Source organism: Lepisma saccharinum, chromosome 23 (genome assembly GCF_977018435.1).
Source record: "Lepisma saccharinum chromosome 23, izLepSacc3.1, whole genome shotgun sequence".
Lineage (NCBI taxonomy): Eukaryota > Metazoa > Arthropoda > Insecta > Zygentoma > Lepismatidae > Lepisma > Lepisma saccharinum.
In genome coordinates this window covers 43,302,403-43,320,471 of record NC_139251.1, presented here as the reverse complement: position 1 = coordinate 43,320,471, position 18,069 = coordinate 43,302,403, and the positions used below count along the sequence as shown (strand labels likewise).

At 38.4% G+C, this 18,069-nt stretch overlaps 1 protein-coding gene across 1 annotated transcript in view; it reads left to right on the top strand.

The window, feature by feature from the left end:
- The first annotated feature begins 364 nt into the window (after nucleotides 1-364).
- The window catches only part of LOC146005400 (uncharacterized), a 284,737-nt gene continuing 267,032 nt past the window's right edge, over nucleotides 365-18,069 (top strand). Inside the window, exon 1 of the mRNA XM_083144639.1 lies at nucleotides 365-557. Within this exon, the coding sequence (XP_083000765.1) occupies nucleotides 443-557 (115 nt within the window). The 5' untranslated portion in view covers nucleotides 365-442. The remainder of the gene's footprint in view (nucleotides 558-18,069) is intronic.

The window sequence follows — 18,069 nt, the reverse complement described above, 5'->3', positions numbered from 1 at the left end:
GTGAGTGTCCATTCATCAATTTCATCATGTCATTACTCATCCCCATTTTTGCAATTAGCCAAAAGTGGCCAAAAAGCGAGTAAAATAAACAAAATCAATAAAAATCAATTAATTATACGTTTGTATGTGCGTATGCATCGCGTCAATCTGCAGATAAAAAAATAACTAAATTCAGTAACAAATTCAGTCAACTGGTACCACAACACCCGCCGTCTAGCGCACAGAATTCTCCCCTCTTCACATCAACCAACAGTGGCTGGCTGCAGTGTCACGTGCTTCTGCACGCATCGTCCATTGGCTACTCACTCGCTGGCGGGGACAGGAGCAAACTTAGGATTTCGTCCTTTCAACAGTTTTGTGTGAGAGTTGCTGTGACAGCAAGTAGAAAAGTGAAGCCCGTGTGAATTGGTTTTTGTGTAGTGTCGTGTTATGTCAAAGGATCATGGATGACTCCAGTGAGATAGACGAAATAGCGTTCACGGATTGGGCGGAGCGCCTGGAAAGTACAAGCCACTGGCTGTCTGATTGCACAGGCTCGGAGGATTATATCAATGAAGGTAAGTTTTAACATTGCATTACACTTTGTGTCAAGTTGTAGCTGTCATTTTTACTGGTTTCCCTCCTTTTCTTCAATGAAAAGCTTTTCTTCTTGTCTGGTACGGAGTGTAAATTACTGGATTTTTGTTGTGATATCGTGATAGAATAGTATATAGAATCAAAATATCGTCATGTAATCAAGGGCTCGCCGGTTTGATTCCCGGCGAGCTCACTCTATAGGCGTTCCGAGGGGCAAAAATGAAGGCACGACAGACGAGTGAGAGAGAACGAGTGAGTATACATGGGTAGATAATGGTGCGGACGATGTCATCAAAATGTTGGTGGGGGTCCTTAAAATAATATAAAATTCAACATGTTATATTTTTAAGATACATGAAGAAGAATTTTACACCTTGGCACCATTCTGCAATATGTGCGATATGAGGGGGGAGGGTGAAATCTGAATATATTTCCTCATCCTCAGTAATTCATTTACTTTAGCTGGTTCCGTAAGAAACGTGTTGACAGTAAAAGCACATAAAAGTTAGATCGGGTAACACTGCAGTTTTAGAAGCATTCTCGGTCTATCTTCAATTCTGTGAAAATCAAGTTTCAAGCATTACCTCCAGGGTAAATTTTGTACAGTGGGATCCATGAGTATTACCGTGCAAATTGTCCATCACCATGTTCGTGAACTTTATTTAACCCAATAAAAGCTTCAAGAATTAAAAAAAACTCAAAACAAGCTGTTGACAACTTCTGCAGCAGTACATAAAAAAATTCCATCGCTTAAAAGCACATAGGATGTAAGATAAAAATTAATGAAAATATTCATGAACAATTTGCACGGTAATACTCATGGATCCCACTGTACATGAAGACTTAATCCGAATTTATATTATTAAATATAAAGTAAGTAAAAATTAAGACTGATAAATAATGACAATGAAAATTGGGAGTGAAACAGCAGCAGGAACAAGATTCGTTCAATGATTATCATGATCTGTCTCTGTTGCTGTATTCTATAAGTACATGTATTATGTAAATTATGACATTTGTTATTGTGGATCTGAAACAGAATTCTTCCTTGGAACTTTGCTTTTTTTGGCGGGGAAACGGAACAAGTTGAGTATGAGGGTGAAATAAGGAAAATGTAGCAGTTAGCGGAACATATACTTCACTCACTGTGGGGGAATGCTGATGGGTGAATCACAAATTGAAGCAATACACAAGAACTAGAATTGCATTTAGGATGCAAGTCTAAGGGGTCATGCCATTTATTATGGATAATGATTCAGCAATAGTAAATATATTCTCTCGAACCTTCACATCCAGTAGAAATTCACGTTTACATATGTGTAGCGTGTCAGCGTAGCGCTCACCTTTGGCTGACTGGTATCGTTATTTGCGTTAGTGACGTCAAGTCACAGAATACTGACGTACAGTACGACTGTACGAGCTTAAATGTACTGAATAAATACATAGAGCAGACTGTCAAACACAAGACCCAAACACTACAACTTTTTCGCATAGGTGATATAGCTTACTTTTTCATGATACTGTATAATTATAAATGGACATTATAGCAGGCGCGGTTGGCCCTATAGCGCACAGGATCAGTGAACCCCCAGTAATATACGATAATCACCTCGAGAATGAACAATAAACAATGTCTTTACATTTCCACATTATTTCGCTAAAAATTCTACACAATAAGTCATGTATTTGTGCCCGTAATACGGTGAACTCTTTTGCTGAGAAGAAGAAACCGCGATTCGGCCGCCCTGATACAGACCCTCAGTTGAACCCCCACAGGACAGCTCTTGCCATTGTGAAAGCTTCGCGCGGGAGCAGAAGCTCGAGGAGGGTATAGGACAAAATACATGGAAGATGAGATTGCAGAACCTATGTCGACACCCAACGGTCATGCGCAGTTCGTTCTCTCGCATAAGGCGCGGGACAAGGCTCCGATCTTCCTCCCTTCCAGTGTTGCTGTGTGCTGTTCAAGTTTGAAGCGCACACATTACATATTCAATATTCTCTTTGTATCATTTTTGCACCGAACTTCTTGGAATAAATGCAAGATTGTGGCAGAGATGGATGAGTGGAAACAAATAAAAGCTGGAATTAGATGCGATGAATTAAAATAAAGGAGATACATTACCAAAATAGCTCGTGCATGCATTCAGAGGTTTTTGCTTAAAGGTGGAAACACTTCGGGTTCGCGAAAGAGAAAGAATGGCGCGAAGACGTGACTCGTTGTCGCTCGGTGTCAATCGTCTCAAGTTTGTTAGTTTTTGAAGTGCTTGGATACTTGTTGGAAAGTATTAAGTGATGCTGCGAGTGAAGCGAGGGATGGACTTTACCTAGGTTATGTCATTTGATGCAGTGTAGGCGTTGCTGTCCGCGCAGGTAAGAAATGACCGATAGAAATGCACGTAATTAACGTAAACAAACTTCCTTGTCCACTGAAAAAAAGCGTGTGCTGGTCGACCAGCCCCAAATTTGAACAAAGCTGTCGCGTATCAATGAAAAGGGTCTCAGGTTTGATTTCTATAATGCACATGCCATTAGTTGCCATTTCCCTTTAATAAATGTAGGACCAGTTCTGATTAGTCGGCATGGACGTCCGGAAGGGGAAAAGGGGGCCGCCCCCCATGGAAATCGAAAGTAAACAAAAAATTATATATTACACGCATATAATTTAATTTCAGTCACAGTAATTTTTGGTAATTATTATAAAAGCGTTGCAGCAACTTCAGACTGAAAGAGTGTTTTTTGCTCCTCCTGGGGAAAAAAAAAATATTACCTGCCCCTACTTGAGGATGTCCATGACATTCCAAGAAAACTCAACTTTTTTCATAAAGGCACAATTTATTGTAGTTTCAGCCCTGAATTTATTCGCACACCCCTAATACAAAACCTTATACTCCCAGGTAAAAAAATTCTGGACAAATCTTTTAAGCCCTCCCCCCATCCTTTTGTTAGGCGAAGGAAGTCTATTTTGCGGAAACTGAATATATGTCACATGACTTCAGTGAACCCCCGGGTAAATAATGCACGAGCCGCGCCTGCATTATAGCCATGTTGTGGAAAATATACCATGTTTCTAATGGGTACTGCTAAATCATAAAAATTACGGCAGAGAAGGGGGGGGGGGGCGGATCTTAGGATACGTAAACTTTTTGAAACAATCTGTTTACTGTTTTCATAGTTTTCCCTTTTGCGTTTTATTTACCAGTAATGTAATGCACTGTTGCATTGTTATAGACGCTCCTCATTGCTATTTTGGCTATTTTGTACTAATTCGTGAAACTCGCATTGTATAATCGTGATCCTTTGTATCTGATTTTAAACCCCACAGTTTAAATTTATACCAGTCTCGCAGAGGAGTGGAAAAATCGGATTAATCTTGAAATTTTTATATATTAAATAAACGATTCGATTTATTAAAACTATGTTGTTATTCGTAGTACCATTACTGGCCGTGTGCACGAACGAAGATCAAATTTTAAACTCGGATCGGGAAAGGATCACTGGAAAATTCCATTGCACGAAGACGGTTCAACACTTGATCGCGATCTAGGAACATCAAAACGAGTTTATCTTCTGAACGGCCATTCGCCACCGTTTTGGTGGCCGATCCTGGTTCACGATACTGACGCTTCGACTGCAGGCAGTTGTTTTTGAATATAAAAAGAGCGGAAAGTGATATCGAGGGCGTGCAAACGCTAGAGATGTTGGATGTACAATGCTGATAATTCGAGAGTTGTGTAAAGTAAACTAAAAACTGCCAAAATAATAATAATAATTTGTGGTTCTGTGGTGCAAAGTCAAAATGTTTCTAAATACTGTACTTTCTATCCCAGAACACAAAACATGTGCAAGGTAAATTAGAACAGAGCAATGTTACGATATTGCTACATGGTGTTGCTACACGACATGACAATATAAATATATAAGAATTAAGAAATGAAAAATTCAAATACTTACCACAATACAGTAATAATAATAATAAAAAATATCTTTATTGAGCGGGCGAGTTTCAGCGTACGCTGTTCTCTCGCGAATGCATTTCGTAAGGCATTGAAGTCCCGTAGAAGAAGGTTCCATGCTTTCTCCTTATTCTTTTGTCTTATGCCGTCAGTTCTTTTTTAAGATTATTATTTCTTTACACCCTACTACATCCTTGTACTCGTCGACAAGGTTGATCAGTACATTTCTCAAATTCAGATAAGTTTGCGGCCCAAATTACTTTCTTCTCCTACACGTTGATACTTTAACACATCACACTATTCGGTGGGGTTCTTGATTGTCATTTGTTTTAGCCAACCAATCAGGTATAGCCTTACAAATTAATCTCGGATCATTTGAACGGAATCTCTTGAACGTCGTTTTTCGTTGGTGCAATGCAAATCTTTAAACCAAGTTCATTTAGAGTGGATCAAAATTGATCCCGCTCATCTGAACTTCGAAATAATCGGCGTTGGTGCACTCGGCCATACGAGTATAGCCTACTCAGTTCAGCTGTTGCAACAGAATTGGTTGACCGGCCGTCTCTTCGCTTTCTTTCTGGGCCTATTACAAGGTCACGTGACTGGCACCAAACAAGGAGAGCTTTATGTCTTCCTCCCTCCCCTATGATTTATAAGTGCATTCTCTACGTGTTTGCCCTCCTACCCTCAGACGATCCTTCTTGTTGGCTTTTCCCACCATCTGTCTGTATCCAGCCCGCGATAATTGACTCAAATGACCGAACAGGCTGCCTGGCAGCAGTCTCTAGGGGGTGCTTTCAGACAAAATCTAGTAAAGTGGAAATGCCTCTTCCCGTGATTTCTAACCACTGTGATCAATAAATCACAATCAGAACTGTGATTCTATCGTACAAATAAACTGTGATTAACTTAACTGCTTTTCCCCCCCTCCTCTTTTAGCTGATCAGCTCGCAGAAATTAGGAATGGCACCCAGACAGCCTTGTAAAGATCTAGACGAGAACGAGACTCCTTCGAGACTTGTTGATACGAGATCGAGACTTAATGTTGCTATCATTATGTCTTCCTCTATTTCTATTTTCTCTCTATCTCCCTCTTTATCCTCTCTCTGTGTATGGTTATTTCTCTACTACAGTATAATTGATTCTCAAAATTTCTCATGTAATTACGTTAGATGAGCAGGAGAGTGGATCGGAGCCCACCCTCAACTCCCTGGGAGCGACACCTTTGTCAAAGTCCACTGTACAGTCACCTGTAATAAAAATGGGACACTTAGATCCTTAAATGCTCGTTTCTCTGCAAGGCGTTATGTGTGTTGCCTAACTCTACGGCGGTTGTGGAAGTTGCCATTGAAAATTTGCTATTAACATCCACTTATCGCCGTAGAGATAGGCAACACACACAACGCCTTGCAGGGAAGCGAGCATTTCAGGATCTAGGTGTCCCATTTTTTTACCAGTGACTGTACGTCAGGGTCTGATTTCGACGTTATGTATTGTAGAGCTGGCAAAGAAATACAGATTTTACGGTATTCGATGTACAGATTTCACACTATACAGTTTGCAGATATCATACTATACGATATACAGAGTGTCTCAAAAGTAATAGCGCAAACTGACACAGGTGAAAGTACACGAGAATAGAAGCAAAAAAGTATCAATAAACATGGGTCTGCAAAAGAGCCGTTTTCGAGATAATTGCGAATGTATGATTACAAGCCGCCACTGACTTCATTGTTTGTAAACGTCGTCCTAGTTGGTAAAATGCTAATAATGTGTGCGAGTGGGTGGGTACAAGCCGTACCACCTCTCGGAAATGTTCTGTTTGATTGCAACGCCACCTCTCGGAAATGTTCTGTTTTGTAAGCAATTGCAAACCTCGCACCGCGCAAGAGTAAAGCACTCGATGTTTACAAAATGCAATCAATGACGGCTTGTACCCACATATTCGCACACATTATTAGCATTTTACCAACTATAGATTGACCACAAGGAAAAAAAACCTTGGGACGACAAGTCCCCGTGCAGCTTTCCCTTCTTCCCTCCACCTGGGCCCATAAGGAAGCATGGTCCACTCTCCCCCTCCCCTACTCGCGGGAGTACGGTGCACAGGACTCGCGGGTCTGCGCAGGTTGTTTTACTCGTGGTTCCACTATAGGACGACGTTTACAAACAATGAAGTCAGTGGCAGCTTGTAATCACACATTCTCGACTATCGCGAAAACGGCTCTTTGCAGACCAATGTTTGCTGAGACTTTTTTGCTTCTATTATCGTGTACTTTCACCTGTGTCAGTTTGCGCTATTACATATGAGACACCCTGTATAGATTTCTCGGTATATGAAATAAGAATTTCATGCTATACGATATCCAGATTTCACACTGTACGATATACAAATTAATAGCTACGGATAAATTGGATGAAGTACTATCCGCATGCAATTGCATCAATATATGGCCATCCTTGCAGAAGATTACATTCTAGGTGTGTAAATTTATTTCTATAATTTCTATTTTTACGCCACTTGTTCGTCTCTGTGACGATGCAAATGATTGGATGCCCAAGTCTTATCACAATTGAAAAATACCTGACATGGAATTGATGCGTGGGATTAGGACTCTACGCTAACCGTTAGACTACTAGGACACCGCCGTGTTTAAATTTCAGTTGCTATTCTAATCAAATTTTTGTTTAGATTTGGTCCCATGATGTGTAGTAACACGCTAGTTCGAGATGAGTTTTCGTGGTGTCCTTGAATGTATTATTCCCTTGAAATCCTTTTGTGGTAGTTGCTAAAAAGTGTGCAAATGTATGTAACAACTACTCATTAAAGCTTTCATGTGACGCACAGGGCAGTAAGGTGTTAAGTAATTGCCAAATAGACGGGCACGCCTAACTGAGTGGATTGCAGAACACTAAAAGATACCTTGCCTTCCCTGTAACCATTGAGAAATCAGGGGCGAATCTTTCTGTAACCCAAGACAAAATATTCACCTTAACACCCCCCATTATGTATGGAAGGCCGTAAGAACTGTCCATTATATAGTGATATTTAGAATATAGTCTCAATTTCATATTATTTTATGCATATATAAAAAAAATCATAAAAGCCTTGGCAAACCTCAAGCAAATATTAAAATAAATTTCTAATTTGTTAATAAGATGATCAGAATTTATGTTGGGCCATGTGTTCTCAGTTTGTGGCTTAAAATGGGGAAAACCCATGATTTCATTAATGTATAACTATTCTTTAGTTACATGTGTACGAGTATGTTACGTGGTATCTACGGGTATGTTATGTATGTTACGTGTATAACATGCATAACCGACTATGTTTTATTACTAGTAAAAGCTTTTTTTTATAAATCGCTAAACAAGTTTGAATTGTAAGTATTAGAATCCAGTTGAAATTGTCAAGGAAAAATTTGCACCAATTAGGGCGTAAGAGGTTGGTATGATTGAAACATAACTACAAGATTTAAAAACATGTTTCTATTTGCAAAACAACATAGTTGGTATGCAAAGTGAGAATCATTTCTTGCCTGTTGCCTAAACAGGATCTTCGAAACATGTAAGCAGAATACAGTAGATATCACATGCGAACTTTTTGACTTCACATAAACTGTGAATTTATGCTGGGAGTTGAATCCAATACACACGACAGATAAGGTGATTTTTCACATGCAATACGGAAGAACATTCAGATAAACGATATTTATTTCATCGTGCGAGAAAAAGGTGAAGATCACTCAGGTGATAAAGATTGGGTTATTTAACGAGGTGTACTCTGTTTACTGTTAATTACGTCAAATATGTGTAAGAAATGAAGTCATGGCAATGTTTATGCTTAGACTCTTGCCGTTATTGGAGCTTCGTTCTGTTCAAAGTCTCGTATAGAACAAGCTACGTAATATTGTAGCTTTCCCGTATAAACATTGCGCGTGAGAATATAGTCCGTATGATACACCTCGTATTACTAGACCTTGGATTTTTAGGTTCTAAAACGTGTGCTTTTACTTTCCTAAAATAGGCTCTAAAAATAATGAATTCGGTTCAAAAAACTTAAAATGGTTCAAAATTCCTGAAAATACTGATTAGGTACAATCGTTAAAAATAAAATCTCAAAAGAACCGTAAGAAATTTTACATATAACAACCAAATATTAATTTTCTAACCAAATTTTCATTTGTGTAGCCTACATCGTTTCCAAAATTATCCACAAATTATTGTAATATCATACTTGTGCTCTTAGCAAAAGGTACTTCTTGATATGAAAAAATAATTATATATTCTGGGAATTTTTCGTGAATTGTTCTCTACAGATGTGAAAAATTGCAACTTTTATTAATCGAAATCCCATTGAATTTGTACATATTTATAACTGCCCGAGGCATGTTTTCCACAGTTTAGATCGAGAAAGGAAGAGAAAACTGCGTAGAATATAAAACAGAATTCTCTCAATCCTTTCTTTTACAGAACAATCTCTCTGACAGAAGGAGGATTATTGCAAGTTGAAGTTGATTAATTAAATTTTAGTTTGAAATTTTGAAATTCTTACACAATGAACAATATTTCGTAGATTAGTACATCCCATAACATTTGTGGCTTGTGTGTGTAAATGTATTTCGAGTCTGAGTATGTGAAATCTGAATTGTAAACTCTGAAACTAAAATATATATACCGCTTAGTTAAATTAGAATTGTTGGATACATTGGAATTACACACGTGCCTTTGTTTACGCTTCGTTCCTACACTGAACGAAGAATATATTCTCCCTTGCTGGTAATCTGTGACGAAGCAAAACAAACGATGGTCATGCTCAAAACCATGCACACGGACACATCGAGGGTCTGTGAAAGCAATGAACTCATAGCACTTGACCTTGGCGATTAGTTTACCAGCGACAGCGTCGGTGTGTGACTTCATCCATACGTAGAATCGCACGCATTACCATGCTTCGCACGATGCGGGTCACTTTGTTACGCATGCGCCAGGTGTACGAGACCTATGCACTGCACCGTACGTCACGTGGGTTGGAATATGTATATGGCCTCCGTGGAATTTCCACTCCGTGCTCGCTGCCGGCAAGTAGGAAAAAAAGGCGGAATTCACGACAGGTGGGGATTGTGGCTGTCCATGCTACCTAGCAGGATCGGCATCGGGAAGGCTGCGAAAATCATGCAGGCGAGATTTACAGAATACGCTCGTTACAGGAAACGGGAAATGCAGAAATTGCTTCCCTTTCCAGGTTTTGGTGACTGATCAATCTTGTGAAATGAAGTTTGTATATGAAACTTTGTTCTACAAATGCTTCTCTCTGTTCTTACGAAAACTGTTACGGATGTATAGGCACCAAAAATGATGAAAACATGCACTTAAAAGGCGCTATAAAATAAGAAAATGCACTAAAATAGTGTCTTAAATAAACGCCCTAAAAAAAAAAGACATTAAAGTAGGCATTGAACCTGAACTTATTTCAGTTTTCTTCTTGCAATTCACAGCCATACTGTATTAGCAGTACAGTTTACATCTACAAAACTATTAATAGTATTTTATCAAAATTCACATTTGCAGAAATTCGTCAGTTAAAGTTATTCTCACAAAAATAACTTGTGCTAACGATTGTTACATGCATACGTAATTGTTCACAAGTGAGAAAAACAAACCATTTGCACCATTTTAGATCGTTCTAGAGGATTCAAGTGGAACGTCGTGTGGTCACATCATGAATGGTGTTTAATTTAGAAGCCCAGGATAGTGCAATTTTATTAGTTATAATTTAATTGTTACTATTTATTTATTATTAGTAAATACTTTTGAAAAATCTCTCTCAAGAATTGGGATCTAAATATTAGCTTGATGGACATTAATTACATTAGTAACAATATTATTTGTACATTTAACATTGGTATTTTAAAAACTCGTACAATTTTTGTGTTTGAACGAATGTAGTGTTTTGACCATTTTTGAGATAAGTTCCTTCGTGATTAGTCAAAAAGTGCAAGAAAAGCGAAGTAAAATAAATCAAATCAAGCAATCACTTATACAATTAAATTAGTGCAAATGCTTGCTAAACCAATGTTGATTTTTTTTAATCCTTCACACTTTTATTTATAATTTTTTAAATTTTTTTATAGTGTGTAAAGAAATGTGTAACTTTCGCCATATGGAGAGTCCATTACAGGAAGAGGAAACACCCTTTCCATATGAAAAAACAAACTGCCTGTCGTGTGGTGTTGCTTTCTCGTATCCACTGAAACCGGAAGCAAATGCAAACCTCGAACCGTGCATGGGAAGTTATAGGTGCGAGATTCAGACGTTCATTTTGATTCGAATTCATTCTTGTTATGGGAGCTAAGTCTCATCTAATAAAACCTCGTTCTATTTTTGGTCCGTATGTTGTAAATAGTAAAAAAAATATATTTTTGCTGCGTGGTATCCTGTTATTACGATAAATCTTTCCGTTTGCACCGTTCATAGTTCTGACGTGATCAACGCCACGCTCCGGCCGCTTCTACCTTTCCAATTAACTACGCGGTGTTGAACGGGAGACCGCGATCAGATGCTTCTCGAGAGCCCTAGGATCAGCTGCCGGGCAAACTGATCCCTTTTCATTCGTGCAAGTTCGTATAAACTCGTTTTTTTGGCCGCCTATTAGAATACGGTAATCCATATAGAAATATATGTCCTTGAAATTAGGACACTATCCAACAAGGGATTAATGGAGTCACTTTCCCATTTAAAATTCTCATTTTCAAAATACCACAATTCGACTCGCCTTAGTTGTTTTCTTGTGATGACGTATAAGATGTTTATAATTTGTTCTCAATTTTGTAAACATTAACCTGTTAGAATAAAATAGTTTTCGACAACCCCTTCGAGTTGGTTGGGTTGAGTTGAGTTGGTGTTTTAAGTCCTTTTTATGCACAGTAAGGCTAATTGGGACTGGACCTACAGTTTTAAAGTGGGATCCGAACCACTTGTGCCTCCACCGGGTATCGAACCCGGGATCCCTTGATTACAAGGCGGCAAGGCTACCACTGCGCCATCGGGGAGGCGACAATCCCTTCGAAAACAGTGGACCAAACCAAAAATGTTCTCTACAAAAGTTGTTTGAAATTAAGAGTACAATTCCACTCACCCACGAGCTTTGGTAAACTTCGATTGATAGCAGGCACGTAGCAAGGGGGTGGGCTCTGGGGGCTGAAACTCCCCACTCCCGAATCCTACAAATGTTTCGTTGGGAACAGTGTAGATATAGTGGTAATTAATTTTGCTTTTATAGCAGGATTGGACAACTTGTATAATAAGTTGTAACATAATGCGAAATTCATCTTAAAGGCTTCTACCTCACACTTTATGGCTGCTGCTTATAAGGTAAAAATTGATAGTGTAAAATTTATTATCCATCCAGAAAATACATACTCTCTCTGTATGTATATCATCAATATCTATCATGTAACAAAAATATAAGTATTTAAAAGTTATATCTGATACTAAGTCTGCACTCTTTAACATGTCTTCAGTGTGTATATAAATTATTGTATGCACAAACTACGTGTCGAGTAGCTAGATGTGGAGATAATTATGAATGCACATGCTACTTCTGTGAAGAATTCGATCACGTACTTCATTCTTATAAACTTAATGTGTTCTTGTATTTAAATACGTATCGCCCTTGTACAGCAAGGAAAGTCCCAATGACGCATGGTTGAAAAGATCTAGCTGTTGACAGCACACAAAGTGGCTCTCCAGATCAAGTTGATTATGAAGATAAATGAAAGCCTCGAACCCAATCAACAACGAGTTAAGTTTCTCATTGAACTAACATGTGAATCTGAACTGCAACTAAATTACAAAGAGCTTGGATCTCGATACACTTTATGTGTTATCTTGCAAGTTCTCAAATGATATAACAATGGGGAAATTATAATATGCTCATGAATATACCCTACAAACACAAGTATAACGTTTAAGAACTTTTGAATGCAATACAAATTCGCTGAATTTGCAGGAAATTATTGTAACATAGGTGTTATGTACTTCATGGATGTTTCTTGTATACAGGATGTATTCTGTACACGGAATGCTCTAGAGCACGAATATCAAATCAACATGAAAGAGTTTTAATGAAAATATTCTCTCGGGATATGAACCAGGTGAGTTGTGAAGAGGATTCCAAGTTTTCGAGAGCTAACATCACTTCTATCTTCAGGGTACAGTGGGATCCATGAGTATTACCGTGCAAATTGTCCATCACCATGCTCATGCTCTTTATTTGACCCAATAACAGCTTCAAGAATTAAAAGAAAACTCAAAACAAGCTGTTGAAAACTTCTGCATTAGCATACATAAAAGTCCATCGCTTAAAGAGACATAGGTTGTGAGAGAAGAATTAATGAAAATAGTCATGGACAATTTGCACGGTAATACTCATGGATCCCACTGTACAAGTACTTTCTGCAGGACTGTATTTTGCAAATTAACAAGGCTCTGGCGCGTAGACCTGCAACCAGGATAATGCTCTGTAGAAATGTTGTTGTGTCGTCGGTAATGTGTGTGATTGTCATCCATCACAATTCATCCTCATCGTCGCGATTAGCCAAAAGTGAAAGAAGAGCAACGTAAAGTAACCTAATTCAATCAACTAGTCTTCGTAACAGCTTAATAGTGACGATTGGAAGCAACAAGCTTGTAGAACACTTAATTACGTAACAATTAACGTAAAACTCAATGTGTAAATTAACGAGTGCGTTGTTTCCGTAATTATGCATAATATTTGAATTTAATTAGTGGTGTGCTCCATTTACATTTCATACGATTCAGCATCATTCAGCAGTTCACAATTACATCGCGTGCGCACTCCTTTCGACATTGCAGTTATTTTTCCATGCCCTTGAATCCATCTGGCTAATTTGTAAGAATAATTCATAATGCAAATTGGCACAGGGTAGCGAATAAGCAGCACAATATGTCCAATTCTGTGCTTACGGTCAACGGAAGAACCTTTTGGATATTGGACTGTTCGTCCGAAGATAATATTTTCACGATTTTAGGTTCATGCCAGATATTTATGTTATCTGTTAATTTGTTAGACTAACTTCGAACGATTGAAAACAAATCAGAGAATTACTTTTGCGGCCTCAAGATATTAAATAATCAAATAACATAGCTGGTTTAGTTGACCATAACTGCCAGTGAATGAAATAGGAGCTGGTTTAGTTGACCATAACTACTAATGAATGAAAGATTAGTTGACGATAACTGCTAATGAATGAAAAGAGTAGCTTTAATTGCTAATGAATAGGGTTGCCATACTTCTAAAATAAAAAAAACGGGACATACAGATTATATAGGCATGGGTATAGTTAATTATTTATTTTTTATAACATCTTTAAACATTACAAAATCAATTGCTGTTTAAAGAATTGTTAATCTCTAATTTTTAACATTTTGACAAAATATATTAATATTTGAGTGAACTCTTGGCGTCCTTTAAGAGGACATTTTTTCCCCAATGAATTACTATAAAATTCAGAACTTGACCTATTCTCATTCACTTATTATTTCTTTAGCTAAATACGGTACAAATGGGCGTCTCGAGAACATTTTCCAGGATACCTGGACATTTCTTAAAAAAAAAAAAGGGGACAATCCCGTATAACGTCTGGCAACCCTATAATGAATGAATGTGTCTTTCTCAATATTTACAAGGTCTCCTCGGTACCGTCATCCCTAATTGGGCTGTAGAGCTAATCTTATGCAGTTTTACTATGTACAGAGGTATGTCACTAGTTTAGGAAAGTGATATCCGGAATGGTGAGGAAGTTGAATTCTTTAAACTTGCGATCTATTGAAACATCTCACTTAATTTCTTGAACACGAAGTGTCGCGCATGTCTGTGTCGATTCGAACCCACGATACATCGTTCCGAAGCACATATATTGATGAAGGAAGTGACGAGTGTTACAAGAGAAAGCCACAGAAGCGAGAACCAACAAGTGATGCGAATTCGGTTTCCTCTCCCCGATCTATGCAACGGTAACTGCGCGGGATATCAGAAAAAGATAAGCTCCACATGTGTGTCGAGAGAAAGCTATTGGATGTGGGGGAAATGCGTATAGAGGTCACGTGCTTGGGTTCACCTTTCAAGTGGGCGGACGCTTTTGTATGAATACGCCAGAATAAAGAGCGTGAAACATCTCAAATCAGCCAGGTATAATCTTATTTTGGATTGTAGATAGGTTTTGAATGTTGATACGTGAGATACGTATTTTGGCTTTAGCTAAAATACGATGCAGACTGAGATAATAAATTCATTGAAGTTATCTAAAATAGGTAGCATTTTGTTTTGTTATACTGATATTCAGAGTAATTTTTTAAAGTTCAACGCTTGAAAGAATTGAGTAACAACTAATGAATTTTTGCTTCAAGTCCACTTTATCCACACATAGTCTGATTAGGACTAGACTTAGAGTTTAAAGTGAGATCTGAACCGTGATGTACCTCCGCCGTGCGTCGAACCTGGAACCACTTGATTACAACGCGACGACATTACCACTACGCCGTCGGGGAGGCCCCAGGTAACAACTAACGAATGAAAGTGGGGGGGACATGGGGCTCCTCAAAAATCCGGAAAAGAATGACATGATTGATTGATTGATTGATTACAGCTTTTATGCCACTTTTGGCTAATCCCAAAGATGATTATGGAATCGGTGAAGGGACGCTCACAAAGAACACATATATGCCCATACCGGGATTCGAACCCGGGACCCCTGGCATCAGAGGTCGGCTATGCGGAAAAAAGTGTGTTTAGAAAAGGCACTGTGCGAATTAACGGGGGGAATACCGGGGACACCCTGCCCCCAGAAAAAAATGTATTCCCGACAAACGAAAATTATTTTTACCCCTACCGCAACTAGAAATGTTTTTATCCTTCTAGTTTATTTTACTGGCTGGTAACATATACAAATTTGCATACCCCCCAAAAAAAATCTAACCCCGAAATGAAATCGCAAATACCCCACTGAGTGACATATTCCCCTTCTAAAGCAAAGGCTTAATTCGCACAGTGGATACTCATGTCAGGGTTGATGAAGGTTCAGGAACAAATTATTTCTAATGGGTTCTATTGTGTTCCACTGCAGGACCGGAACTATTTTCTCGCACAATTTAAATTCGGTCCAAGTTGCGTATTGTTTCATTGAAAAATTGTTCCTTGACCGTATTTAAATTCATCGGGAAAAAAGGTTCCGCGAACGTATTTAAATTGATCCGGAAAAAAAGGTCCTGGACCGTATTTAAATTTATCCGGAAGTTCATGGACCGAATTCAAATACTTTACAGATAGAAAGATTCTTTACTGTCGAGAACCCAGTTACGCTTCCTGATTTTCTCTCCTGGACCGGAATTTAATTATTTTAAAATCCCTGGACCTTTATGTAATAAACATCATACCCCCATCCTATACTAATTGAAAAGTCACCTGGTACGTTACTGCAATTCTGAATTTATTCACCTTTCATTTTTACTTTGAGTTTCATAATTCGTGACCGGGAGTTGTCGGGTCGTTTCACGTGCGCAAGAAGCAGTCACTCCACACCCACCTGTTTGTGTGGCTTTCCCTGCTTTGCCTGAGATCCGGCTACAGGCATGAAGAACTGGAGGTCAGTCCTTTCCGTTTCGTTCTTCTGCGGCTCACCTTCTGGGCCAACGACCAATGGCGGAGGAGTACGTGACGACACGTACGGGACTTGAGGGAAAGGCAGAGGAAGAAGAAAAGAGTGTGGTGTTCGGGAATCACAAACGTCAAATACGATTTACGACCTATTCGTCGCTGAGGGTAAAGGCATTCCACAATCCCACACGTGATTGAAGCAGGCAGAGAACAGATATGTATTTTCAAGGATGTTCAAGCAAGTTCAACGAATGTGTTTACAAGTTGTCTACGAGGCTGATTCAGTGATGTGCTTCCACCAACTTACAATAAATTTTTGGAGGTAAAGTTGACATAAACAATATTTTATATATGTAAATAATAATAATATCTGTCCCTCCACACTTAAAAAACGTGATTCAATAGAGTCCTTGAAAACTTTCCCCATGGTCCTTCCAAAATTTCTCGTGGCGTAGAAGAAATTTCATAATAACGTTTTTGAAAAACTACTTGTTTTTTTTCTTTTTAGAAAATTTTGCATGGAAATCACAATATTGAAGAAGCGTGAAATGTCTGTCGTTATTACAGGCGTTTATTTTTGTGTCTTCATCTAATCATTATTATCCTCCGTCGTCGCCTTGCAATCAAGGGTTCCCGGTTCGATACCCGGTGGAGGCACATAGTGGTATAATGGAACCATGGGCAAAAGAGCCTGCGCAGACTTCTGTGCACCGTACCCCCGCGCGGAGGGGACGGACAGAGTGGCCTGAGTTGAACGGATGAAGGCAAAAAGGTGCGCAAAGGATTTTGGCTGAAAGTTCTTTTGTTTGTCCCGATTAGCTTTTCTTGATTTATTATGTTATCTTACGTCGTTTTTCTGCCACGTTTGGCTAATCGCGGTGATGGAGTAAATGGTGATACGATGACATAAATGAAGGGACAATCACAAACAAATATGAACGACACAACACATTTCCTACAGACGATTATACTGGTTGCTGTCACCAGAGCATCGATAGTCTGTAAAATGCAGTCCTGGCTGTACTACATAAAAGAGAGGTTGACATTTGGGTGTCTCCAAACAAAAAAGGGTCACCCCTACACCCCCGATTAACCTTTCTGTTCATAAAGTGTTGTTAAAAGTAAACTCAAGCAAACATTTATTTATTTATCGAACTCAACAGGTACATACCTAATTACAGAGCCCATATGAAGGATACATAGTGAATACAATTACATATATTTCTGTAATAAATATATATAAAATATACACACACCTACATAAAAATACATTTAAAATTATTTCCTATATATATACACACACACTTGATCACATATCATTTCATTAGGAAATTATGTGTCTAAGCTTAGGTCATTGTGTTAATAGTGGCTTTACTGAGGTCCCTTAGGTTCATAGAAAAGATGTCAATGCTGTTATTATTATTGATTAACAATTTATTGTAACTGGTGCACATTCTCCACAATGGAGATTTATTTTTAATTTCCGATCTAGCCTTCTTTATAAGAAAAACTTCGTTCTTGAGTCTAGTTTTCGACGACGGGATTCGAAAATTTATCTGGCAGAGTAGATGTTCAGCATCTACTTCGTTATTTAACAACTTCCACAAGAATACTATTTCCTGTAACGTTCTTCTATGACACAGCTTCGTAAACCGACTTTCATATATTAGGTTGTCGTAGTGTTCAAATGTGGGGTAAACTTTCTGAAATTTGTATTTTAAAAATCTAAGAAATCGTGATTGGACTCTTTCAATTGCTTCACTGTACTTTGCTGTGTCTGTATTCCATATAACAGATGCATATTCGAGTTTTGGTCTTACATATGTATAATACAAAACTTTTAGTGTGTCTATACTCTTG